Here is a 26,386-nt window from a genome sequence, read left to right as displayed (position 1 = left end):
CCCGCTACCAAAACCTTGCCACACAAACCCAACACACTTATATACATAGAGGAAATATAAGTATTTCCTATTAAATAGCCTCTTGGAAAAAATACATTCTGTTGTTAACATTAATACAGTTTAGATATTACAAATCTGAAAGAGTCTCCAGCACTAGTTTTCAGGTGAATATTTCATGTGTAATGTTTTCTGTACATCTTTAAAGTGCTTCACAGGAGAATTAATATTACCCAATTCTGTAGGTAGGCTTTATGCAGTAGGTGACAATTTTTATAAAAAGTGTATTTGTTCTCAAGCTTTTTGTCTGATAGAAACTTAGTTGAATCTCAGTGAGCATGATCCTTCAGTGCTGGAGCTCAGAGGTGTTTGGGAACAACCTTCCTAAGTTCTTTCCTAGACTGAGCACACTTGCTGCACTTTTTCTGCATGGATGCTGTATCCCTGAAAACAGTTATACCAAATATTTTTACAAAAGGATAATTTATTTTTATTTCTTTGATGTTTCCCATACCTTTTTACTGTTTTTTATATTTCTTTTTAGTTTATTTTATTGCCTTTTATCCCTTGTTTACCTGAGAAGTTGCTGTTTCGGTATTTAGTATTGGTGAGACAGCTAACATTGACTTTGATAGGTTAAACCTTGTGTCAGTCTTCTATGTGTGATTTCAGCCCTTCTTTTTTCCTCTGTGGCAAAGGGTCTTCACACAAGATCATAGAATGAAAATTACTGAAATCAGTCAGTCTGATTTAAAACCAGTCTTACTCTGCTCTTAATCTTTTTCGGACTTCAGAGCCACAGTCTAATTTGTTTCAGTCTCTATGCAGTTTATAAGTAATTGGTTAAAAAATTGTTAATGTTCTGCAATTATCAAAACAACTGACCTCAGTGTATTTTATATGTGGACATGCATAGTTTCAGATGATAATTACCACTGTGCAATATTCTGTTTTATAACTATCTTTCTATTTGGGACAGGTTTCAGGAGGAGAAGATGAAATTCAGCAACTGCAAAAGGCTTTACTAGATTACCTGGATGAGAACACGGAAACTGATGCATCATTAGTGGTAAATTTCAGCTTTCTGGTGTCAAGTGTATATAAAAATAACTTCAGTAACGTGTACTGAACAAAATTATTTGCTTATTAGTGCTTCAATTAAATTGTCATCCTAACATACTGTTGATTTGGTTTTTCAAAATATTTGTTGATGCATTAGATTCACTTAATCTCATTATAAATCTGTTAATTTTCCTTTTCTGTATCTGTTGGTTTTATTTTCTGTGTATCCTGCTATATTTCTCCAGTTTTCTCGGAAGTTTTATATAGCTCAGTGGTTCCGTGATACAACTATGGAGACAGAGAAAGCAATTAAATCTCAGAAGGATGAGGAATCATCTGAAGGAACTCACCATGCAAAAGATGTTGAGACCACAGGACAAATCATGCATAGAGCAGAAAGTCGCAAAAAGTTTCTTCGCAGCATCATTAAAACTGCTCCATCTCAGTTCAGTACATTAAAGTATGTTTCAGTACAAATTATTTCTTTATTAGCCATGCATTTGATATTTTAAGTAATTTTTATAAACATGTCAGAATTAACACATAGAATTTGTTGCAGGATGAATTCTGATACTGTGGACTACGAAGATGCGTGTTTGATTGTTCGCTACTTGGCCTCTATGAGGCCGTTTGCCCAGAGCTTCGATATTTATTTGACACAGGTAAACTGTGCCAGAAGTCTTAGTACAGTGAAACACAGTTGTTTTCTGATTCCAAACACTTTTCCGGTAGTGTGCCATATCTATTCATTGTTGAGCGCAGGTATTTAACAGGCAATGATAACACCATGTGCTTTCATATTCTGTAATGATGATATAAGTGATTTATGTTTCTTTTTCTTGCATGCATTTTGTAGATCATATTGTACATACATTATTTTATTTATCCATATATGTGTATGGCAAAATCATTATGATTAGATGCACACAGTAAGAGGATAATTACAAAATGTTGAAGTAATTTTCACAGTTTCTGTAAGATGTGTGCTTATTTGGTAATATTAACTCCTTAAATTGAGCTTAATTTGAATTGAAAATACAAGCCAGCTTGGACAGTTGCTTGCAATGCATGTTTCTGTCATTTTTGGAAGCTGCTGTTTGACCAGTATCGTTTCTTTACTTTTTTCTGGGAGAGGAACACTAACGTTTTGGCATGGTGACATGTTTGAACTCCAGTACTATTTTAGGTTGCGTTACTTATATTGATCTGCATACAGAGCCATTCTTAAAATTATAGTGCCCAAATCCAACTCTCCTGTTAAAAGAATCATGGTGAAAGCCACAACTGAATGACAGAAGCAGAGTTTAAAATGAAGGGACTTAAAGTGAATATACGGACCATGTGTAAATCCTGTTTGGACCAGTCTTAGAGACGTAGCAAATGCTAGCAAATATCCATGTTCAGTTATCAGTGTCATGGAAGATCACTTGCATGCACGTTTTACTTTTTACTGTCTGAGAAGATATATTCAATTTTTAATAGACAGATACTCTTATTTTAGTTAAATTCTTTGCATTTTATTCTCTTGCGTTTTTGCCCGTTAAACATTGTTTGCTACCTTCCCAAAGCAACTGAATCTTTGTTTTTACTCTCTTATTAGATTCTGCGTGTACTTGGTGAAAATGCAATTGCTGTTCGAACAAAAGCCATGAAGTGTTTGTCTGAGGTTGTTGCTGTAGACCCCAGTATTCTAGCCAGGGTAAAAAAGGAAATATCCATCATAAACATACATTCTTCTGTTATGCTTAAAATAAATCTTCATTTCTAATTTTGAATCTGTGTTTCATTTGTTCTTTTTAGCTGGATATGCAACGAGGTGTTCATGGACGGTTAATGGATAACTCCACTAGTGTACGAGAAGCAGCTGTGGAGCTGCTTGGCCGATTTGTGCTCTGTCGTCCTCAGCTTGCTGAGCAGTATTATGACATGCTAATTGAAAGAATATTGGTATGGTGACTTGTGATATTTATGATAAAATAAGTCACACTGGGGAACTTGTTTTTAACTGAGATTATGTGTTTAATAATATGGAATGATGATCCCAAGAATAAATTGTATCTTATTTTAATGGGGAGCATCATATTTTTAAGACTAACCTTGCAAAATGCATCACTTATTTCCAGTGAGGTGTGTTTACTTCAAAAGATAAATGTCAACAGAAAGCTGTACCACATCAGAACCAGAATTATATTCCTTTTGATTCTATTATTATGGTGCAAATTAGGTGAAATGAGGAATTTAGCCACATCTCTGAAGTCTGAGATATGGGTCACTGAATGCAGTACAGTAGTGTGGTGATGAAGAAAGATCTACAACACAGTAATCTAAAGATACTGTTTGTAATCCAATAGGGGAAAAAAAAGATAAAACTACTTGTTTTTCTATGCTATTTTCAGTATTTTAAAAGACTTCTTATTAGAGTTTTAATAGAAAAAATGGTTTTTGTCTGGGCATTCAGATAAAATACAGTGTTAATTTAGCTGTAGGATAACTAGCTCTTAGCGTCCATGTCAGATTTTTAGTCAAATACTACTCATTTGCTATAGTAGTATGATAAAACATGTTTGTGAAGGGTTTTGGAGATAAGTAGCTTCATGTGCCAGTGAACATGCATAAAGCAGTTCATCCTGACATTCAGATTCAACAGGTTTTGAATAAGGTAATATGAAGTGAAGCTCCTTATCCATCTCCTTAGATGAAGCCTGGGAAAGTGGAAGATTGCTGCACGTATCTTATCCATAAGCTTTATCTAAAGGCTTGAAGTATTACGGTCCAGATCTACAAAGAATCTTGTGTGTTCCAGCATAGTAGCTAAAGTGTCATCACAGCTAGCTTGTAAGCTCTTGAATCAAGAAGTGAAATTATACATTTGCAATATCATGAGCTCTTAGATGGAAACGTATAAATGAAGAAAGCGTTTCAGCGTTCTGAGGACTCAGCCAGAACCTTTAGAATTGTTGGAAATAAAGTGGTACAAGTTATGGTGACCTTTTGTATAAATACACTCCAGAATATTTTAGCTGCCTTTTCTAAATAAATTTTGCAAGTCAGATTGGATGATCTTCAAATATTAATTCATATAATATGTAAATTAATTCATATTTCTGATTTGTTTTCAAGAGCGTAATGCTTTTCTCTTCACAGGATACTGGTATCAGTGTCAGAAAAAGAGTCATAAAGATACTTAGGGATATCTGCATTGAACAACCAACATTTCCCAAAATTACAGAGATGTGTGTGAAAATGATTCGGAGAGTCAATGACGAAGAAGGCATTAAGGTAGAATGAAACATATTCTTCAGGATTTTAATTATCGTTATTTTAGTGTTTCTACATTTTGACAAAACACAAAAAAGTATTGCATTGCTCCTTCGTAGTATTTATGACTTTTGTTTAGTTATAATTTTTGAGAGCAAATGTCTTAGCTTTCTAAAATGCTCTATGACTAGTTTTCTTTCTGTTCTATCTTGTACCTTCTTGAAGTTCTTGCTGACAATCAAAAGATTTTAAAAAGTTATTTGCTAGAGTTTTTTCTTCTTGCTAGTGTGCCTCTGGTAGTTCTCTTTTCTAACAAGTAAAATTGGCATATAAAACTTCTTTCTGGGAAAAAAAAAAAGTCAAAATTAAATACTTGATGTTAATATATGCCAGACTTGTAAGTTCTGCATATAAAAATTATGAAGTATTCACCTGTGCTAATTTTACATTAATTCTGAATGTTCAATGGATCAGGTATTCCCCCTAAAGTGATACTTACATGATCATAATCTACTCTGTGCAATGTATATGCAGAAGGGCACAAAACTAAGATTATGTGTGAAATCATACACTTGACAATGATGGTTTTGTTCGATTTAGCAAAATAATTGTTAAATTGTTAGGTAATTAAGGACACACCTGTAATAATATTGTATCACACTTTCAGTAGGATTTGAAATCTGAAACTTTAAAGCTGCAGCATATATTTTTACCACTTGAGATATATTAATGCCAAGTGGCTCTCTGAGAGCAATGTTGATCAAGAAGTAGATGAACAGCTGGATCTGAAGTGCTGCAGGAAATGAGGATGACGGTGTTCTGTTTCCTCCTTCCCCTTTCCTTTCTAGCAACATCAGAAAAAATGAGGCATTATCTTCAATGTTGGGGTTTTTTTTAATGCTTCCATGAATGAGGAGAGCTTCTTACAACCATGTCCCTTATAAGTAATTTGGGAATAATTTTGTTCAGGTTATTCTGTTTTTTCCTTCCATCCAAAAACATTGGACAGGAACGTACTTCCAGTGTGTAGGTGGAGAGACTTGGCTTCTCTCTCTTTCCCACCTTGTCACAGATGTTTTGAAAACTCTAAAGTAACCTACACTTGGTGCTAGTTCTGCTGTAGAAATCATAATCTTATGTTCAGTTGTCAACTTCTCAGGGTACTGTGTTTTCCTGAGGAATGCAAATTAATGCAGGGTTTTCTGTAGTATCAGTTCCCAGTGATCATTTTGCTGAAGATTGCTTAGAGGTTGGTGTAACTGCTGTAATAGTAGATCTGGGTCTGTCTCAGATAACATTTCCTACAACAGTCTCACTTAGGTTGAATAATTCCTTATGAAATGGTGCACATCATAAACAAATCTATTGTATGGATGTATTAGAAATAATACCTGTGTGCTAAGATAAGTTTGTTTATTTATTCTAATATTTTTTTCCTTCAGAAATTAGTAAACGAGACATTCCAGAAGCTCTGGTTTACTCCAACTCCACACCATGACAAAGAAGCAATGACAAGGAAAATACTAAACATCACTGATGTGGTATGTTAAACAAATTTAAGCTGTGTGGAAAATTTGATTAAGTTTTTAGTATCTTTGAAGTATCTTTTTAGAATATAGTAATTTAATTGTCAGATGACTTTCTTTTTATATCTACTGGCATTGAATATATGCCAAAATTAATTATATGATGGAACATAGGAAACTTTAAATGCTCACTAATCTGCTGGCAATGATAACTGGGACCACACTCTATTCAGGTTGTATAAAATACTTGTCACTTAAAACACAACAACTTTCTATTACATTTAACATTTTCCAGGAATTGCTAGTAGCAGCGTATAGTTAAACCTAACTAAGAAGTTATCTATTGAAAGAATATTTTCCTCAAACAGTTGATAACATTTATTTTGAAAGGTTAATAAGCCATTTTAACAAATACAGCATCAGGTTTATTCAGGGTAAACTAGTATCTGCATAATTGTATCTACTTTTTAGGAGCAGTAAATTAAATAGCATGTATCCAAAATAACAAAATCTGTTTCAAATAAAATGCTTTAATTTGTAGTGGAAACATGTTGTGTAAAACCACTGTGCTGAGAAGATGTTTTCATATCAGTTATACCAAGATGTAAATAACAAATAAAAGTATTCCATTACTTACACTTATGGGTTTAAACATCATCCTACATTTCAATATTTTTACAAAATGGTAGTTTAGTGTGCATTTTTCCAGACTGAGAAGTCAGTCAATTTGACTTCAGCTTAACTCTAAGTTCTGCCAGTTCTACTTTGGAGCACCTGTGAGTTGTTCCTGACATATGATACCGGTGAAGGCTTGGTTTGTTTATGTCAAATATGTATATACATATATATACACATGTGGTCATTTTTAATGTCAGGCTTGTATTTGTGCTTTAATCGGTGCAAAATGTTCTGTAAAACCAAAATATAGTTTACATTAGAGCCAGCAATCTCCAGTAAAATGTGTAGGCTTCATGTTGTATGGAATACAAATTCTGGAGTCACTTAAATGGTGAGAACTATTTTTCAAAGGCAGAAGACAGTTTCTGCACTCCAAAGATATAAAGTCATTGTACTGAATGCATATGAAAATTACCTATGCATGGTTTTACTTCCCTTTCAAGGATGACATCTGTACTGAAGTAATTTTTCCTCAGATGTCTTCTATATTAATCGGTTTATTCTCAAAAATACTTCTAGGTTGCAGCTTGTAGAGATACAGGGTATGATTGGTTTGAACAGCTTCTTCAAAATGTAAGTAGTGAATTTTGAATGTATGGTACAATCATTGCTAGAATTTTAACATTTCTTTTGGTACTAAAACACATAGAAGGGGGACTACAGGAGCAATCCTTTATGGTAGATGAATTCAATTCGTGCCCTTTAAACATCTGACCTTTTTTTTTTTTTAATCTTCATTGGTGCAGTTTGTTTGTTTTTAGTTTCATAGTCTTTTCAATAATGAGTGACATGATGAAGTCCACAGCTAAGATACTTAATTCTGAAATGAGGCATCTCGTATAATGTAGATTTTTTTTTTCTGGTATTTTTCACATCCAGTATATTTCTTACACAGTTTATACAAGCAGTGACTCTTCAGGGTATAGGTTTACTTCTACATTATAGTTTACTTTTATTTTTCTAAGACTTGAGGTTGCTTTGTTTATGTCTCTTAACTTGTGTTGTCATTCTCCTCTACATCTTGTTTGCACTGGTTAATTTTCAAGCAAAAAACCCCTTTGATTTTACGTTAGCCTGAAGTGCTATGAAAATAAGTAGCCGAGTAAGCCAGAGCCTCTGAATGCCTGCACTGAAGAAAAGGCTATAATATGATCTTAATCCTTCTTAGATATTAAAGAATCTTCATGGACAGTTTCAGGACTGGAAGTCATACAAAGCAGGCTAACTGATTAAAATGTTCATAAAAATCTGTTTCATCTTTGTTTGATATTTTTGCTTAGTGTCAAAAATGTTCCTTTTGAATTTCCTCTTTTGTCCCCTAAGCATTGTAAAAGCCTTCTAACTGCTATTAGTTACCGATGGCGAGTATGACTACATTATTGCTTTTTTGCATTATTTCATTAAGTACAAAGTTACCTTTGTAAAGTGCAAAAATCAGTAGAACTTTTTTCTTCTGTTTGTTTGGGGCGTTTTTATTGTGGTTAATTTTTCTTTACTTCTCTTGCATTTTGGTTTGATATTTTACTTCCTTTAATCTTTTCTTCACCATGCAACTTTTGTGGAGAAGTTAAATAAATACTTTTGTAGTGTAAAATCCTTGTGTATCTGCAGTAATTGTTATGAAACCAGCATGTATCCAATGTAAATGAATGCACACTTAATACTAAATCATTTTCTGTATCGTCTGCTACAGCTTTTGAAGTCAGAAGAGGATGCCTCATATAAACCTGTGAAGAAAGCCTGTACTCAACTTGTTGACAATTTGGTTGAGCACATTCTTAAATATGAGGAATCTTTATCAGGTAGTATTATTTACAACGCATTAGCTAAACTCTTTAAATTTTATATGATACTGTAATAGTGGTTGTTCAAATTACTATCACAAAAAGTTACTGTTACAGAATTCCTGTTACAAAACTGATGGTAATGAATTATTGCTTTAAAATTCATTATGAACTTTTGAGCATTGTGTAATAATAAAGCTTCCCTAATTTTCACTAGTTAACCACAATAACAGAACTACTTTTAAAATAACTTGTTCAAACTTTTAGATCACTAAAACCAAAACAAACATGGCAAGTTTTATTTACATTAATATATTCTACAGTTGTAATAGGAATCATTGGCTGGGTCAGTGTTCTGTGTACAGTAAGTAGTTTAAAAACTAGTGGTATCCTGGGAGCATCTTTGCTTCATTTTTCAGTATTTTGTGATCACATACAAATGTTAACTAAATATTCTCATCTCTAATAAGAATATTTTATATTGATCTTGAAAGAGATGTAATGAAAGAGATACTCAGATGATGTTTAAGCCATATGTTTTTCATTGCTCAAACATTATTTGGACTTAATATCTTTTTTGTATTTTCTGATCTTTTGCAGATTCTGACAACAAAGGTGTGAATTCTGGTCGCTTGGTTGCTTGCATAACCACTTTGTTCTTATTCAGCAAAATCAGACCCCAGCTAATGGTCAAACATGCCATGACCATGCAGCCGTACCTGACCACTAAATGTAGTGTAAGTAGAGAAAATCAGTCTTTGTTTTCCCCAGATAATTAAGCATGGAAATGAATGGCTGTATACTTGATAAAATTGAAGGTAGGAAAACAAAAATTTTAATTGTGTTTTAATTTCATGGGCATCATAGCTTCTGAAGATACTGGGTCCTTTTAATGATCTCTCTTAAGATGCTGTTCCTCACCCTCTACCTCCACATTTTTCAGCCAAATGAAACTGAAACCTGTGCTGCCTCTTTCTCTTGAGGACTAAGACTCAGTTTTTTGTGTGTTCTGAAATAATTTCTTAAAATTATTTTGGTTTATAGTCACAGTCTCAAGACTAAAGGTATGGTTCCATAAGACAGAGTGATCTAACATACAGCAAATATATCAGAAGTAAAATGTCCTTCTCCATCCTCATCCATACTTCACCTCTCACTTCCCTAGCTCTAATGTTTTTGTATTCCCCTGTAAGACAATTTAGCTTACACGTGGTAGAGAGCTCTAATGCTGAACCCCCTCAATCCAGTATAATGGCCCCCCTTCTCTGAAACATTGTGGCACTTTCTGCCGTTTTGATTAGTGCAATTGGCTCAGTGAAAGTTGTGATGAACCTCTGATCTGGCAGGAGGAGCAGGGCAGGATCATGCAGCCATTGCTTAAGGAGGAGTAAGAGTGGGTGGCAGCAATCCATTACATTAGGTCAGCTGCACAGGACAGGCTTGAGAATAATTATCAGCTTAGAATGTAGGTATAGCCTAGCATTTTCCAGCTTCGGCCCTAGAGTGTTCTCTAGGCACATTTACAACAGACTTTTAGAGCTGCTTCTGATCAAACAGTATAGGAAAGGGTTATCTGATTATTTACTTGCTGCAACCCATTTACGGGGTTACAACAATTTTGTACTTACACAGGTTGAGATGAATTGTGGAATTACCACTGTCAGCTTGAATATGTTAAATAGCTTGCTAGTAGCATTTGGGAATTATCCTATCCTGATTAGTGAGCCTGGTATGTCAAAAAAAGTCAATTTCTAGCAGGAGGTATCTTTAATAGATAAATGTTTTCCATAGATTCCTCACTTACAATGCATACATACAGTTCTGATAATGCAAACGAGTAATAATTTTAATTGTAATTTCTGCATTTGTGCGCATTATTACCTATTTTGTTTGAGGCACATTAAGTCACAGCACAACTTCATTTTGTTGCTGGTTTTTGTTTCCAAATGTGGTGTGTTCTCTAGTGTGTCAGGAAGAGTTCCTAGATTTATTGTAGGATTTCAAAAAAATATCAGGACCAAAAGTTTTCAGGTCTGTCACAGCCTTCATGAGAGGTGAACTTCTGCTTGTACAGATTTTATTTTTTTTTTCCAGAAGTTCTGTGGAAAACGGAAGTAGCTTTCATAATAATATACTATTGAACAGCAGATGTAAATTATATAAATATTCCTTTAGATTTTTACCAACTATCTTACATGACTTGGGGTTTTTGACTATCAGTGAATATTAATAACACTTAGCTTATAGTTAACATGTCCAGAAATCTTAAATGCTATAAATACTGTTGTTTCAGACCCAGAATGATTTCATGGTGATCTGCAATGTTGCAAAAATCTTAGAGCTTGTAGTGCCGCTAATGGAGCACCCAAGTGAGACCTTTCTTGCCACTATTGAGGAAGACCTCATGAAACTCATCATCAAATATGGCATGACGGTAAGCTTTTAATTGTTACTATTCAGTTGATTCCATTTCATGTTGTGAAAAACACGGTTTTGATTTAAAGAAAGTCTTTGTTATGAAGATAACTTTTGAGCCATGAAAAATGAGTGTACTTGGTTTACTGGATTTTGTATGTGTTGTTGCTATATTTTAGAAGTTTGGGCAGGTTTTCAGAGCAGTCTAGAAGATGGACATTATATCCGTTAGATCACTAGTTTTAGTTCAGCATAGCTTTTTCCTAAGTTCACAACACCCTCAATTTTAACAAATGTAATTCATTTGTTCTTTTTTGCTCCTAGGTGGTTCAGCATTGTGTGAGCTGTCTTGGAGCTGTTGTGAACAAGGTCACCCAGAACTATAAATTTGTCTGGGCCTGTTTTAATAGATACTACGGTAAGTAAAATCACATGTAATTGTCACTTTTCAGTTGGCTACAAGTCTTATCTTAGCATACACCATGATTAAATACTGTGATCAAAACTTTTATCTTACTGTAGGTGCACTTTCAAAATTAAAAAGTCAACACCAAGAAGACCCCAACAGTACAATACTTACTGCCAATAAGCCAGCACTCCTTAGATCACTTTTCACTGTTGGAGCACTGTGTCGGCATTTTGATTTTGATCAAGAAGATTTTAAGGGCAACAGTAAGGTAAAAAACTTGTATTTACTCTCCATGTCATAGATATACTGAATATTCCACTTTAATTTGAAAGCATGTTATTCCTAGTCGCTCAAAGGTATGTATCTTTTCATAATGCAGTATCGATTTTTGGTTTTTAAATATGTGGTTTTGTGAAGTAAAATGCAGTAAGATTGTGTTTCTCCTTTTCTTTTTGGTATTTATACTTTTTATAAGAGATTAAAAACATTTGTTTCCTCTTCAAATAACTATTATTTTTTGTTTTAATTTCCTCAGGTTAACATTAAGGATAAAGTACTTGAACTGCTGATGTATTTTACAAAGCATTCAGATGAAGAAGTACAGACAAAAGCCATTATTGGCCTTGGTAAGAAATATTAATAGTTGTTATTATTTCACAAGATTTCACAAGGCATTGAGATGATCTCATAGTCTAGATATTACAGTTTGGTTTGGGGTATTAGCTTTATTTCACTTTTAAATCGGTTCTTTATCTGAAGGCATTATGGTATTTCAATGACTTGCAGTAGTACATGAAGTGCCATTGAGTGGTTTGTATCATGTTCATCCTCTGCTTAAGGGCAAAACTGTACACGTGAGAGAATCTTGTTTGGGCAGGTAGGCCTTGGTTCTGGGTGAGTTCAGTTTGTGGGTATGGCTTAGTCTAAAGAAAGTTGTCTCCCAGGCATGTGAGCTTCTATTGTATAGTTTAACTGTGGACAAGAATTTGCCTCTTTATGTTGCTGTTTAGGTGGCTTCTTAGATACCCTGCTTCATTTCAGGCTAGGGAGACCTCCAGTAAGGACCAGTACTGAATCTTGATTTCATGTTCTGTGAGAAATCATTTAAGACAGCTCAGTGGCATTAAGGACTTTAGAGTTGCCTCTGTTGTAGGAACAATGCTACAGTATTGTGGACTCATTGGAGTTTTTCTAGGCATTACATCAAGGTATACAACATTTACTGTAGTCCAGTCCAATGTAATTGTCCTTTACAGAATATTGCACGTGGGATAGGGGCTGTCTTCCTAACCGTAGCCATGATTGCTTTGCTCATAGATGTGGGGAATGTTGAATTTGCCAAAAATGTTCCTAAATTATAGAATAAACTGTGATCATTGTGGGGCAAAGAGGGAAAATAGGAGTGTGGCTGTAGGTAGACATTCTTCAGAATTTTTTTCTCTGCCTGTAAGTATATCAGGCTTTATTTTCATTAAACCTCCGACAACTGTTTTCCGTGATATATTGATCTCATCTAAGTACTGGTTTCAGTTTGAGGGTAGCTGTTAGATGTATGGAGATGTAGACAGTGCAAAGTTCCACCTTACAGGCTGGTCATTAAGCAAAGTTGTCAACGCCATTCAACATTTTTTGCAGCAATAAGGTAAAAAGGACTAGCAAGCTAATCCAACATTTATACACAGTGAAGGAGTCGTGAAGAATGTGTACTTTCTTATTGGTAATTACTAGTGTTTTGTTTCAGTAAGAAAACTCAATTATTTTAGGCTTTGCTTTGGGATGTGTCACTGCTGTTGAGGGATTAAGTTTAATGAGCTGCTTGATTATGGTTATGCTTCTCTTCCAGAAGTGTACTTGCAAGGCAGGTCAAGGATATAAAATTTTGTTAGTAAATTTAGCTAAACCTGTATGTATCTAACAGGTAATGTCTTATTTAGCCAAGTTGAGTCATTACTCTTAAGACTCTTAACAGAGTGAAAACAAAAGTATGAAGAGAAGTGGTGTGAGGGCAGCCCCAAGATGTGAAGTCAGTCCTTAAAAGAACACAGCAGGTGCCTTTTTTCATTTCCTATGACAAATTCTGACGCCAAGTAAGATTTCTTCCCTGCTTACAGAGGATGGAAAAATAAGAATTTCCATGAAAATACTGGTGGTTTAGATTCCTTTAAGTGAATGAAGGAGAAAAAAAATGTTATGGGTTGTTACACATACATGGACATGCTTTTCATTTTTAAAACTAACCTTAAGAAATGTATTGGACTTGCTCAGAGGTGGTCAAGTTATAAACACCAATATACACCTGTATAGAGTGCACAATTATACCACATACTTCAATTACCATCATCAGTCTTTTTTCTCCTCTTTCCCTTCCACCTCACCTGCTTCTCTTCTTATTTTGAGACTGAAATGAGATCTTAAACACACTGAGGTCTTGCTCTGGACCTAGTCTTTACCTACACTGTCTTTTCTGTGTGTATGGAGCCAGTTTTTAAAACTTCACTCCATCTTCCCTTTGTTACAGCTATTTTCATACATTGCTTTTGCATAATTTTATTTGCTTTCATTTTTTCCCCCCATTCTTCTTTTATGTTCATCTATTTTCTGTGTGTTCATTCAGAAACTTAGTTTCCTGTGGTCAAAAAAATACATTTAATGTCTGCTTTTCTTGAACAGACTTTAAAAAAAAATAATCAAGTAGTTAAGTTAAACTGGGATGTTATGTTCCCATTACTGGTTTTTTTTTATGATACCCTGTAAGAGTTTGTCAGCAGCACTTCTAAGTCTACATACTTGATCTGAAATGGTATATACTGTCACTAATTTGGAATGGTTTTTATGAAATATGGACTAAGAACAAGCAGTTCCTTGACAAGGGTAAGGCTACAGCTAAAACCAGTTATTTAGTGTATATCTTCCAACAGATGTAGTCTTGGCAATGCTTCAGATAGTTTGCAAGAGAAGACCTTAATAGGTATATGAATAATGACAGTGAGAGGTATAAATTTTACTGTGTTCACTGTTGGGTTGTGTTTGGTTTTTTTTTCTTTTCATTTTTTTTTTTTTAATACTTGTGATATTTATCAATTTATCACTCTTCATGGTTTCAGCAGAATGTTTTTCTCCAAATGTATTAGAAAATCAACGGGTAATTTTTAGTAATGTCCTTCCTTATTCTTGTGAGAGCTCCTAGTCATCAAATGCAGGCCACTACATTGGACATGCTTCCAGACCTGTATAACTCTTTTTAGTGCATCTCGCCTGGGTCAACACCCCATCTTTATCCATCAAATAGAGCCATGACTAATAGAACTTTCATGGCTAACAAAACACCTTATAAGCTATGGATGATGCCCATATAGAAATGCAATACTGTTTGGACTAGAACAAGCTATGCTGTTGGGAGGAGATAAATTTCATGCCTCTATTTTGAAGAAAGACTTAAAAAGCAGAAAAACAATTTCTACATGGTAATGTGGAGTATTTCCTCTTTTTTTTTTCCACCCTTAGGATTTGCATTTATACAACACCCAAGTTTAATGTTTGAACAGGAAGTGAAGACTCTGTACAACAGCATTCTTTCAGATAAGAACTGTTCTGTAAACTTAAAAATCCAGGTGTTAAAAAACCTCCAGACCTACTTGCAGGAGGAGGATACACGTATGCAGCAGGCAGACAGAGACTGTAAGTGTTGAGTTCGTCATGCTAATGAGGCATGCAAAACCTAGCTTTCTTGCATACAATTTGTATATATGTGATCTGAGTCACTTAAGATTGTTGTAAGATCAGTGATATTGTACCCAAACTATCTTAGAATAATTTTCAAAAATTGATTATGTGCATAGGTGTATTGTTTACTTTCAAGATGTATAAATCCTGAAAGCAATCCAGAATGCATAATTGCTGTGATGATGGTAGTAACACTTTTTATCAAAATCTCCTTTAAGGTTAATTCGCAGGTAGAAAATAGTAAATACAACATAAGAAATTTTGAAAATTTCAAAATCTTTGTTAAAGAACAAGACTTCAATTAAAGTCATGTGTCTTTAGTTTTTTGATGCGTATTTACCATCACTGTTCTACATTTCATGAGATCTTAAACCCGTTTTAAGACAGCTGAAATGTGTATCTATTGTAAAGCTTAAAGATCAGCACGTATCAAGTAAAGGCAAAGTAAATTATTATACTGTGGTGAGTGTGCTATTGCTTTTGTCCTTTTTACAGGGAAAAAAGTAGCAAAACAGGAAGACCTGAAAGAAATGGGTGATATTTCCTCAGGGATGAGTAGTTCCATCATGCAACTATATCTCAAACAGGTCCTTGAGGCTTTCTTTCATACCCAGTCCAGTGTACGCCACTTTGCTTTAAATGTCATTGCACTGACGTTAAACCAGGGTCTCATACATCCTGTTCAGGTATGGTACACTTTTCTGAAGGGAGTTTTTTTTATTCTGGTCTTCAGAGGTTTTCACACTTGCTACATAATGTCCAGTTTTTCTCTTCCAGCTATGTTGCAGTAATTTCCTATTGTAGCAAGGAGCCTTTACAGAAACCATATTTTAAAATCTGTTATATGTTGTTTAGCCAGTGAGATTCCAAATGCTGACTTTCCTATTTTGTATCAAGATGTAAAAACCCAGCCAGTGCCTACAGCATGTACACATGTACATTGGAGCACATTTCTGTTATAAATTTCAGATGTGTGCCAAGCTGTTTTTTTCATTTGATTCTTTATCCTGGAAAATGTGTCAGCTTGACTCTACCTCAATCCCCATGTTCTCCAAACACTATGGAATTCCACAATCAATGTCAGAACTTCAGTCATCATCTCCATTATTCTTTGCTCACATAATGCTTTTGTAATTGTTTTTTATACTGCTGCGATTGTGCATGTTCAGTCATAAGTTGTAGTTGGTTTTTTTAATGACATTTTTTGTAGTGTAAATTGACTTCAGAGTTTGAGAGGAAAGGAAACACTACCTGAAACCTCATTTGTAATGCTGGTGTGTCATGTGTTTTGTACTATTTGCTTGCAAAAAGTAGCCAGGTAGTAACTTGCATAGAGCTTCCTATTCTAGTTTCTGCAGTAGTCTGAATGTAACAAGAACAATCGTGTAGTAGAGGAACAAAGGCTGAGAAAGAGGAGGTACAATGACTCTGAATAATAATTTTGTTTGTTTTTCAAGTGTGTGCCATACTTAATTGCTATGGGCACAGATCCAGAGCCCTCTATGCGAAATAAAGCTGACCAGCAGTTGGTGGAAATAGACAAAAAATATGCTGGGTTCATTCACGTAAGTAATTCTAATTTAACATTTTACAAAATACTGTTATGTTCTTTAGTGGTTTAACACCTGAATATGCCTTGGCTGCAGAAAAAGAATATGAAGTAACAAATGACTGTAAGCAGTTGTAAAGATAATCTTGATATTTTTCCCTCTTTGGAGATATCTGTTCTTAGAAATAGAAAGTATATAATGATTTGAAGTGTCTCTTCCAGTTCAAAATTTCATTCAATTTATAGTTCACAGTAATATTTTCATCACTGATTAGTACTTAAGAGCATTTATTTGATAAGAGGTAGGGTCACCTGTTTCATAATATTTAGCAATGATTTTTCAGTATCACTGGAATAGGGAAGAGAACACTTTGTAAAACTGGAAGCCCTTAGAGTATACGTATTAGAACGTTAAGGCATCAAGGCTTTATAAATTGTAATCTAAGTAGAAGGATCATAGGAAGCTGTATAGATCTGAGAGATCTTGCTGAAAGGAAAATCTGAGGGCTAACTGAGGACTTGTAGAGTTGTGGCATAGTGCAAATAATTCTGCCTAAGATCTGAAACTGCGCTGCAGCACCCTCTACTTATTTCAGGAGGCCCCAGTCTATGTTCAGTGTGTGTACTACATTGTTGGGCTTCTCATATCTGCTTGTATTCCACTGCACCTGGAGCATTGCACTGTTGATGGCATCCAGACAGATACCTGATCCAGTAGGTGAAGACTAGCAGATGAAATCTGCTATGTGAGCAGCTGGGACTTAAGACAATGTAGAGATGAAGAGACAGCTTTGCTGAACAGCAGCCAAGATAATATGAGGAGAGTTGGATATGCAGCCTAACTAGAGATTCAGTTTGTTCTGAAACTAGAGCAGGAGCCTTGAAATAAGTAAAATCAGCTGGAAAGCACAGGATATATGCAAACCCCATCTCATTTTTAGGCCTGTTAGGCCTATTGTACTAGTATGGACTCAGTTGTTGGTTTCACTAAAGTGACATCAAGCATACACATTTGGTAAAATATTCTGTTCATGTATGAGAACATTTAAGTATTTTTGAAAATTGTTTAAATTGGAATACCTGGCTGTAGTGGGTAAACAGATTAGCTGTATATTTCTAACAAAATTTGCAATGAAAACAGTTCACACCACGTTCTGATCTCCGACACAAGTTCTGTTTTAATGTTTGCCAACTCAAAAGGCAGTATCGCCTCAGTGCGTGTTTTAAACTTCAGATGAGCATCCACTTAAAGGCAGTAAGTTTTACTGCTTTGAAAGCCATGGTTTAAATAAAAATAAATACATTTCCATTTCAGATGAAAGCAGTGGCTGGTATGAAGATGTCTTACCAGGTACAACAGGCGATTAATACCTGCCCAAAAGATCCTGTAAGAGGCTTTAGACACGATGAATCATCCAGTGCATTGTGTTCACACCTATACTCCATGATCCGAGGCAACCGTCAACACAGACGAGCGTTTCTAATTTCTTTACTCAACCTTTTTGATGATACTGCAGTAAGTATCACATTTCCTTCACTTAAAAAGAAATGAAAATAGAGTACTACAAGCTTTATTTCTCCTTTTACAATGTATTTTTATAACATAATTATTGACAACTTTATTTCTTTAATGTACTTTGTTTTGCTTAGTAATACAAGGTATTTGCCTGTATAATATTACCTATACAATAGAATGCATTTGTTACTTCTGCATCATTCTTTACCTTTCTATACCCAGTTTGGACTGATCAGAAATAATGTATCTTCAGGTATGATTAAATTTTGCATATATACATGTTGTTTAGAGTGGGTTTGGAGGGGTACATAGAATAAAATTTGCAATCATGTTTTTGCTGTGGACTGTTAGGAGCACAGGATAAGTGTATAAATCTAAGATATTTGTATGGGTGTTTATATGCGCTTTTTTTTTTAACTTCCAGAAAACAGAGGTGAATATGCTCTTGTACATAGCAGACAATCTAGCCTGTTTTCCTTACCAAACGCAGGAAGAGCCACTGTTTATAATGCATCATATAGACATTACGCTATCAGTTTCTGGTAGCAACCTACTACAGTCATTTAAAGAGGTATGTGCATTTACATTTTAGTATATTTATTATGGTGGCAACATAAGCTTCTCTATAATTTGTTGATGTTTCACTGCATACAGTACCATTTTTATGATATGGACCAGTAGCATTACTTTGTAATCAGTAGCTCAAAAACAAGCAACTCTCTGGCCTGCATCTGGTAGACAATAGTTAAAAACTTTCCTTACATTGCTGCTTAAATTATTAAAAAAGAATGATGAATGTTGAGATGTTAACATCAAATCTGTATCATTCCTTGATATGGCTGAGTAATAATTAATGGCATGTTATCTGGAAGCACGAGAACCTAGAATCATCATGAAATACTAGTTTATTGTGGTCGTTCGTATAATTTCAATAATGAAATCCAGTTGGCTGTTCATTTTGTTGTCATGTAGCTGATAGCATTGCATGTGTGTTGCCTGAGAGACTTTAAATACATTGTTTGTTGCAAGAATAGAGTGCACAATATGTCTTTTCTTAAGGTAGTATATAAGAACCTGAATCATGGTATAGTATCTGTTCTTATGGCAATACACGACTCTGTAAGAAAAAGGCCGCTGCTTCTTACAGCCTCATTTCCTGGACAACTTTAACAGTAGAAGCAGCAACTGTCAGGAAGCAAAATTGTTTCTACAGTGTCCAATCTGACTAGTAAGTACAAGTCAGAGTGCATCTGGATAGTACACTGCTTTGAATTCTCACCCTACTGAAGTCGATTTTAAATCTGCTAGAAAGAGACAGTAAATTCTTCAGGTTGGGGACCAGTGTGTAGCATCCAGCGCAGAAAGGACAAGATCTTGCTTAGGACATCTTAAGTTCTGTGTTAAGAAAATTCATACTCTGTGCAATAATAATGCACCTGTAAAAATTCTGTAGGTCTGCAAGTAGTACAACTGATTATTATCAATACTGTGTATGATTACTGGAGGGTTTCTCTGGTCAGCAGTGTAATTAGTGTCATAGAATTCTAAGAGACAAGGATTAAAACCAGTTTGGACTAGTCTGTGCCAAAGTACATCTTGAAATCTACGTGGCACACAGAAATGATATTCAGGTGAAAGAAAAGTGGATTTTTCTTCCTAATTTATTGTATTTGGCATTCTACTGCTTTTTACTGTCATAGCTAACAAACTTGAGCAGTCTTTTGAGAATAACATGCCAATGGACTACTTGTTGCTTCAGTTCCTTCTGTACCCACCTTGCAAAAAAATGTGGGCTTTGGACCAATTTTTCAGCCTCTTTTTGCCATAAATAATTTTAATTTTCAATATCAAGTTATAAATTAGTAACATTGTTCAGGGAATTCTTGCTAATTTAAGCCAGTAATGATTTTGGAAAGATTTTTAGAAACATATATGATGCTACCTACTCTAATTTTGGAATGTGTGTTAACTTCTCTGTCTTACAGTCTATGGTGAAAGACAAAAAAAAGGAAAGAAAACCTTCATCAGATGAGGAAACTGAGAGTGACAGTAACAGTGGTAGTGAGAGCGAAAGTGAGGAGGAAGCTTCTAAGCCTCGGAGGTTACGGAAACGAGTAGACTCTGATTCAGATTCTGATGAAGAAAATGATATAAATGCTGTGATGAAATGTTTACCGGAGAATTCAGCTCCTTTAATTGAATTTGCAAATGTCTCCCAAGGCATATTATTACTTTTGATGCTGAAACAGCATTTAAAGAACCTCTGTGGATTCTCTGATAGGTAAGGATATTTAGATAATAGGCCATCTTGTTATCTAGTGAGTTCTTTGTAAGGATTAAGTTTGGCAGGTTTTTTTTTTTTAAAGTTGATTGTAACTAATTGTTTAGCAATGGATTTGTGTAAGAGAAAAAACATAAATGTGCTAAGTTGAATGTAATGAAACTTTGGCTTAGAAAAAGCAATGATTTCATTTCTTACCAGGATGTCTATTGTATATGGAATGATTAAAATGTATTGAAGATTTTAAAAGCTTTTCGTTGAAATTACTTTGGACTTTCATTAAAAGCTCTTCCCTTTTGTTTTCTTTAAATAGTAAAATTCAGAAATACTCTCCATCTGAATCTGCAAAAGTTTATGATAAAGCTATAAACAGGAAGACAGGAGTGCATTTCCATCCAAAACAAACTCTGGATTTTCTGCGGAGTGATATGGCTAATTCCAAGATCACTGAAGAAGTGAAGAGGAGTATAGTAAAACAGTACTTAGATGTAAGTAAAGTTGCTTTGCAGAGAACGTGAAATCCTTTCAAACTAGCTAACACAGCATAAACTTGAAAGTAGATGCTGATGAACATTTCAAAATGTTAAGTTCCTGGTAGTCTTATGTGATATACTGATAACTCCCCACTTCATTTCAGGATGTTTAGCAGGGCTATGTTTCAAAGACGTCGAGTAAATTTAAACACAACAAAGATTAATTTCAACTAAAGGATATTCATCTTTATGGAGTATTTTCTAATTTCTGTATCCATCTTGTATACCTCTCCCATATAACCTGTTCACTTTATCCCTGACTGTTTCCATCACAGAAGAAGAGACTAGATCCTAGTGTATTTACTTCCCAATCTTTAAATATCAGTTAGAGAAAACTTGCAATTTTGGAAACACAGGAAAGAAAGCTTTTACTATCTACTAAAAAATGAGGAAAGTAAAAAATTTGTAGATCAAAACATTAAGCTGTTCAGGTTTGAAGTTGACTGTCATTTGTTTTATCCTGTTTCTTTACCTTGCTATTTGTTTTTTTTATTTCATGTAATGTGATATATATGTATATTTTTAAAGTTACAATGTAGACTAATCTGGTTTTTTGATAGTTCAAGCTCCTTATGGAACATTTGGATCCTGATGAAGAGGAAGAAGATGGAGAGGTGTCAGCTAGCACAAATGCTCGGAACAAAGCAATTACCTCGCTGCTTGGAGGAGGCAGCCCTAAAAACAATGCAGCTGAGACAGAGGACGATGAAAGTGATGGGGAGGATAGAGGAGGAGGCACTTCAGGGGTGAGGCGGAGGAGGAGTCAACGTATTTCGCAGCGTATTACGTAAAATGATTTTTATGTGCTTATAAATGTCAGTCTATTATATTAAATGTACACCAAGTAATGTAATCCACATGAAAGAAAGCATTTTGTAGATAGAGATTCTCTACTTAACCGTTTATACAACTTTTGTAGAAAGTTTAACAGAAAAGACAATAAAAAAAAAAAACTAGAAAATGAGATTTATCCCGTATAAAAAGTTATTAATTTTACTTTGGAATGTACTGTGTGTTATCCTTTTTATTGTTGCCAAGTTTTTATGTAGCTTTATGATTCATGTGTATATATAATTTTATATATCAATAAGAGATAAAGACACGGGTACAAATTAAGAGTATGTGGTTTTACAAGGATATGTTAACCCCTTGGCGCTGGCGGTCGCGGTGCGTCTCATTGCCGGCAATGGAATGTGTGCCGGGAAATCCCAACTCCCGGCGTCAAGGGATTAAAAGCAATAAAAGCAATAATTTCACTAAAGTTCTTTTGTGTAACACTTGGTCTTTTTTCCCCCCAATGTTTTAGTCATTGAGAAGGTCAAAACGAAATTCAGACTCTACGGAGTTGGCAGCACAGATGAATGAAAGTGTTGATGTCATGGATGTCATCGCTATTTGCTGTCCAAAGTACAAAGACCGACCACAAATTGCAAGAGTAGTACAGAAAACCAGCAATGGCTTCAGTGTTCAGTGGATGGCAGGCTCCTACAGTGGCTCCTGGACTGAGGCTAAGCGCCGTGATGGCCGCAAACTGGTGCCTTGGGTAGACACTATTAAAGAGTCAGACATTATTTACAAAAAAATTGCTCTAACGAGTGCTAATAAGCTGACTAATAAAGTTGTGCAGACTTTACGATCGCTGTATGCCGCCAAGGATGGAACTTCCAGCTAATGAATTTGTACATGCAGCCAAATTTACAGGAATTGAAATAACAGAAAAACTTGAAATACCAACTTTCTGGCAAAAAAAAAAAAAAAATCAGTTAAATGAAGAGTAAGAATGGAACCTGGGACGCGGGAAAAAAGAAGGAAATGTTTGGTAAACATTTTTGTGGGAGCTTCCTTCGCTGTTGTGCAGCAGAAACTTCTCAGTTCATTTTTACTCCCACTGTATTATAGTTTAACAAAAAAATTGTTTATATCTTGAAAAAAAAAAACTTTCTGTTTAAAAAAAAATAAACAAGTGAATGTTGGAAATTAGTCTGTTAATGTTCTTAATAAAGTGTTCTTGGAGTTTAACCTAGCAGCGGATGGCTTTCTTTAGCTTAGCCCAGTTTCCAGGGAAGCATTGTTTTTCCAGGCTGTAAAATGGCAGAATCTCCTGGATATATAATTTATTCTGTTGAAGAAAAAAAAAAGCAAAAAAAAGGAAAAAAAAAAAGCATGCAGTATCTATGACCTATCTGCAGGAGGAGTTTTTGTAAATGTAGATTTTGATGTATTAGGTCACCCTGAAATAATACAAGAAAAGGGATCCCCAGCAAATCTGGTGGAACGAATACTGCAATAAATTTTTTTACTTCTCTTTGTTACTTGTCTGTTTCCATTTGAATTTCTTATTGTAAAGATCTGTTTAAATCCATTTATATTATTTTGCAGTCTTTTATGTAAAATTTACTATATCAGTGGTTTTCAAAACAAGACATAAAATATTGTTTATACAGTTTGTATAGGCTGACTTCTGAATAATTGGTATCTTTTTATTTTTATCCCTTAAAGGGTGTAAACACAAGTTAACTCCAGGGTTTTATTGTATCCTGCAATATTTAGTATTAACTATATGATTTAGCACTGTGCCAAACACATTTTCAAGAGTACATTTTGATATAAAAAGAAACTATAGTTTATTCCTTGTATGCTTCAATTTCTTTCTAATGCTGTCCAAATGGTAATTTATGATAGCTTAAGTCTGGGGAAAGATGAATGACTATTCTGCTTGGGCTAACTGGTTATGTATGCATTTCTCTGGGTTAATGTAGAGAGGTTTGTGTCAAGAGGAGATAGCTACTGGTATCTGAGGAGTGAATGGGTATGAGTCTGGGTAATTACGCTACATTCCTTCACAAATGAATTTTTTAAAAAAGTGTTTGTATATTAGACTATTTTTTTTACTAATTGAAAGATGTTTTCACATTTTGTAAATTGAAAGAATGCTATTGAAAGCTTTCAGAAGCATTTGCTTCAGCTACCTTGCCACAGTCTTTCATAAGCAGTTCGTCTTCCTAGAGAGTTATAAAATCAGCAGATTTGCAAACAGAAAAAATATAAAACAGCTAAACTTCTTAGGGGAGTATTAAACCCTGCTGTGTTTTCAAATGTATTTATCTAAAACAGGTGTTCCTCAATAAGTAAACCTTTCTATTATGTTTCTTTTCTTTTACAAATTTAATTTATGATAGGACGCTGTTTTTATGAAACTAGCTTGCAGAATTCTAATACGTGATTCAATTTGTGAGGAATAGTAACAGTATTCCAAAATATTCTTATGTACAAAAAGAAAATTAAACTGAATTGATTAATAACTCCTCAGAATCTAGTTAGTAGTTGTTCCTATGGGAAATGCCTTTTTGCTGTTTCACCACTGGAATTTTTCTGAACAGAAATATTTTAGCACCTTTTTGTTTTCACTGTTAATGGTGTTTTCTTCACTGTACAAAAAGCCACCTCTTGGGCTAAGATAGGTATTGTTAAAGTAGGGAGAAGCAGGAAAAGCAGAAGTCACCCCTGCAGCTCTGGAAGCAGGACATTTTTGTAGCAAACAATGAAATACTGTATTTCTCAGGGCCAGGAGCAGTTTTATAGTGAGAAATTCATACTTTGAGAATAGAGGGGTTGTATGACATGTCACATGTTACTACTAGAAAGAGTTGAAAATACTTCACAAGGAAACTCCCAAATGATAAACCCAAGAATTTCATGCAGATGCAGTCTAAAATGAAGTTGTCTGTTAGCCATTTCCAATGCTGTTTATATTAAAGCATCTTATTTTTAGTAGGTAAAACAAATATCTCCTTGTTCATAAACAATTTACTTCTTGGTCAAGTGGCTTTCCAAATAGCAAAGGAGCTTTTTTTTTTAAAAATGTCAAATTACTTGGTATTTATTGGAATAAAATTATCAGAAAGAAATTACAATTAAACAATAGAAACCTGAAGTCTAAAGTTGTTTTAGTTGAGAGGATTTGGACCATTACTATATTGTGTGATATGCCAAGAGGCATACATGCTCCTTGATGGAATCTGTTGGCTATAATATACACTTATTAATTACAGATTATTGAATAAATTGAATAACAGTTTCACTAGTTAAGAGATGAATTTTCCCCTTCTGTACCACCCAAAGTGATACCTAGTTTTGTTTTGCCTATCATAAACATTCAGATTGCTTGCTGTGAAAGACAATAGTGCTCATTTTCGGGAAACAAATTCCTGTTAGCTGTGCATGGCACGGGCTGATGATTTTCAGCAGCATGAAGCAGAAAGCCCGAGGTTGCAGCTGTAATCGGTGCAGTGCTCGGTCTCTGAGCAGCAGTCGCAGTTTTACCAACATGGACCACATTATTGGCAACAGCACATACCAAGATAAGGATTTGTCTGCATTGGGGGGGGAAAAAAAAGTTTTTTGTTGGTTGTTTTGTTTGGTTTTTTTTAAAAAGTGCTGCGGTGCAGTAATTGATACAGTGACAGAGTTCTATTCCTTTGTGTTGACATAGCTTTGTAGTATTTTTTCACTGTATGGCTATAGATTTTTACATACATAACTATAATGATTATTGATTTTTTTTTATTCTTACAGCTTTCTCCCTTTGAGTACAGGTTCTGTCCATGGAAACTTGCTGCGGTAGCTTACCTAACAAAGGGATATTGTCAAGCTTTTAAAATTAACCCTAGCCATATTGTACTTTTTAAGAAAATACAGACACTTCCACAGTCTAGGTAAATAAGAATGAAATTATTATTTTTGATCTTCCACTTCAGTACTGTAAAATTGCAGAATAATTCTTATTTTCATTATCTGCAGCTATAAAAGATCACAATAGTTTTTGACAAAACTTTTAAGTATAAATAAGTATTTTTTTAAATGATTCAGTAATGCCCTTTTGTATTTTTTTGAGGTTCTTTATTGCTTATATTAACAACTCTAACATGTATAAACGTAGGCATGGGCAACATTCAGCTTAAGTATTTTAGTAAGGTGTGGCCATTAAAAAAGCTATTTAAAATTTTAAAATTTGAGTCAAACTTTAGCCTTTGTTTTGCTGTTGTGATGTCACTAGTGAGAATATTGTTACTGTGGAATAACTAGGTTGTGCTAAACATTAACTTGAAATACCTTGTAGCACTGAAGTGGTTCTTAAATGTGTTTGTGGCTCATGACAAAAAAGTTTGTAATCGAGTCTGACTCATCTGGTGCTAGTTAAACAGCAGGATGATATGCCTAAATGCAGGTGTTAATAATCTTCCAGCGTAACGAATGGGCCAGTTCAACTGATCCTTACTGTAAAGCGAACATGTTTTAGCTCCCGGCCGCAGACAGTAATGGAGTTGAATTCAAACACCTAATGCTTTTGTTACATGCCTGACACTCCTGAAGTCTCGCGCCCTAGAGATAGCGAGAGCCCGAGGCACAAGTCCGATCTATATCCTCGTTTGCTTCCACTCACCTACGAGCCACACCGTAATCATACACGTGTTTCCCTCAGAGAATTTGTCTTCTTATCTTTAAAGTGCTGAGTTGTAATGGGTGAGTTATTAATGTAAGTAGTGAGTTTTTAGATTTCATGGTTCCTTGACTAAATATTAAAGTGTTATTGTTATATACAAATAAATTCATAGTATTTTCATATTTCATTTATGTAAAATAAATGTTTTAAGA

General features: G+C 34.6%; 1 protein-coding gene across 6 annotated transcripts in view; it reads left to right on the top strand.

Moving 5' to 3' along the window:
* NIPBL (NIPBL cohesin loading factor) overlaps nucleotides 1-23,043 on the top strand; it is a 166,781-nt gene extending 143,738 nt beyond the window's left edge. For 5 of the 6 annotated variants that reach the window (XM_075740677.1, XM_075740680.1, XM_075740679.1 and 2 more), the window contains 23 exons: nucleotides 977-1,066; nucleotides 1,305-1,519; nucleotides 1,619-1,721; nucleotides 2,660-2,758; nucleotides 2,860-3,006; nucleotides 4,204-4,338; nucleotides 5,760-5,858; nucleotides 7,041-7,094; nucleotides 8,215-8,323; nucleotides 8,906-9,042; nucleotides 10,599-10,739; nucleotides 11,045-11,138; nucleotides 11,243-11,397; nucleotides 11,665-11,755; nucleotides 14,634-14,807; nucleotides 15,348-15,538; nucleotides 16,310-16,417; nucleotides 17,717-17,917; nucleotides 18,342-18,488; nucleotides 19,903-20,198; nucleotides 20,512-20,686; nucleotides 21,292-21,477; nucleotides 22,038-23,043. In XM_075740677.1, the coding sequence (XP_075596792.1) occupies nucleotides 977-1,066; nucleotides 1,305-1,519; nucleotides 1,619-1,721; nucleotides 2,660-2,758; nucleotides 2,860-3,006; nucleotides 4,204-4,338; nucleotides 5,760-5,858; nucleotides 7,041-7,094; nucleotides 8,215-8,323; nucleotides 8,906-9,042; nucleotides 10,599-10,739; nucleotides 11,045-11,138; nucleotides 11,243-11,397; nucleotides 11,665-11,755; nucleotides 14,634-14,807; nucleotides 15,348-15,538; nucleotides 16,310-16,417; nucleotides 17,717-17,917; nucleotides 18,342-18,488; nucleotides 19,903-20,198; nucleotides 20,512-20,686; nucleotides 21,292-21,477; nucleotides 22,038-22,403 (3,513 nt within the window). In that variant the 3' untranslated portion in view covers nucleotides 22,404-23,043. Of the gene's footprint in view, nucleotides 1-976; nucleotides 1,067-1,304; nucleotides 1,520-1,618; nucleotides 1,722-2,659; nucleotides 2,759-2,859; nucleotides 3,007-4,203; nucleotides 4,339-5,759; nucleotides 5,859-7,040; nucleotides 7,095-8,214; nucleotides 8,324-8,905; nucleotides 9,043-10,598; nucleotides 10,740-11,044; nucleotides 11,139-11,242; nucleotides 11,398-11,664; nucleotides 11,756-14,633; nucleotides 14,808-15,347; nucleotides 15,539-16,309; nucleotides 16,418-17,716; nucleotides 17,918-18,341; nucleotides 18,489-19,902; nucleotides 20,199-20,511; nucleotides 20,687-21,291; nucleotides 21,519-22,037 lie in introns of all 6 variants that reach the window. The other variant, XM_075740676.1, reaches the window with a different exon arrangement.
* The last annotated feature ends 3,343 nt before the right edge of the window (nucleotides 23,044-26,386 follow it).

The sequence above is a fragment of the Balearica regulorum genome, chromosome Z (assembly GCF_011004875.1).
Source record: "Balearica regulorum gibbericeps isolate bBalReg1 chromosome Z, bBalReg1.pri, whole genome shotgun sequence".
Taxonomy (NCBI): domain Eukaryota; kingdom Metazoa; phylum Chordata; class Aves; order Gruiformes; family Gruidae; genus Balearica; species Balearica regulorum.
This window is presented reverse-complemented; position numbering and strand designations above follow the sequence as displayed.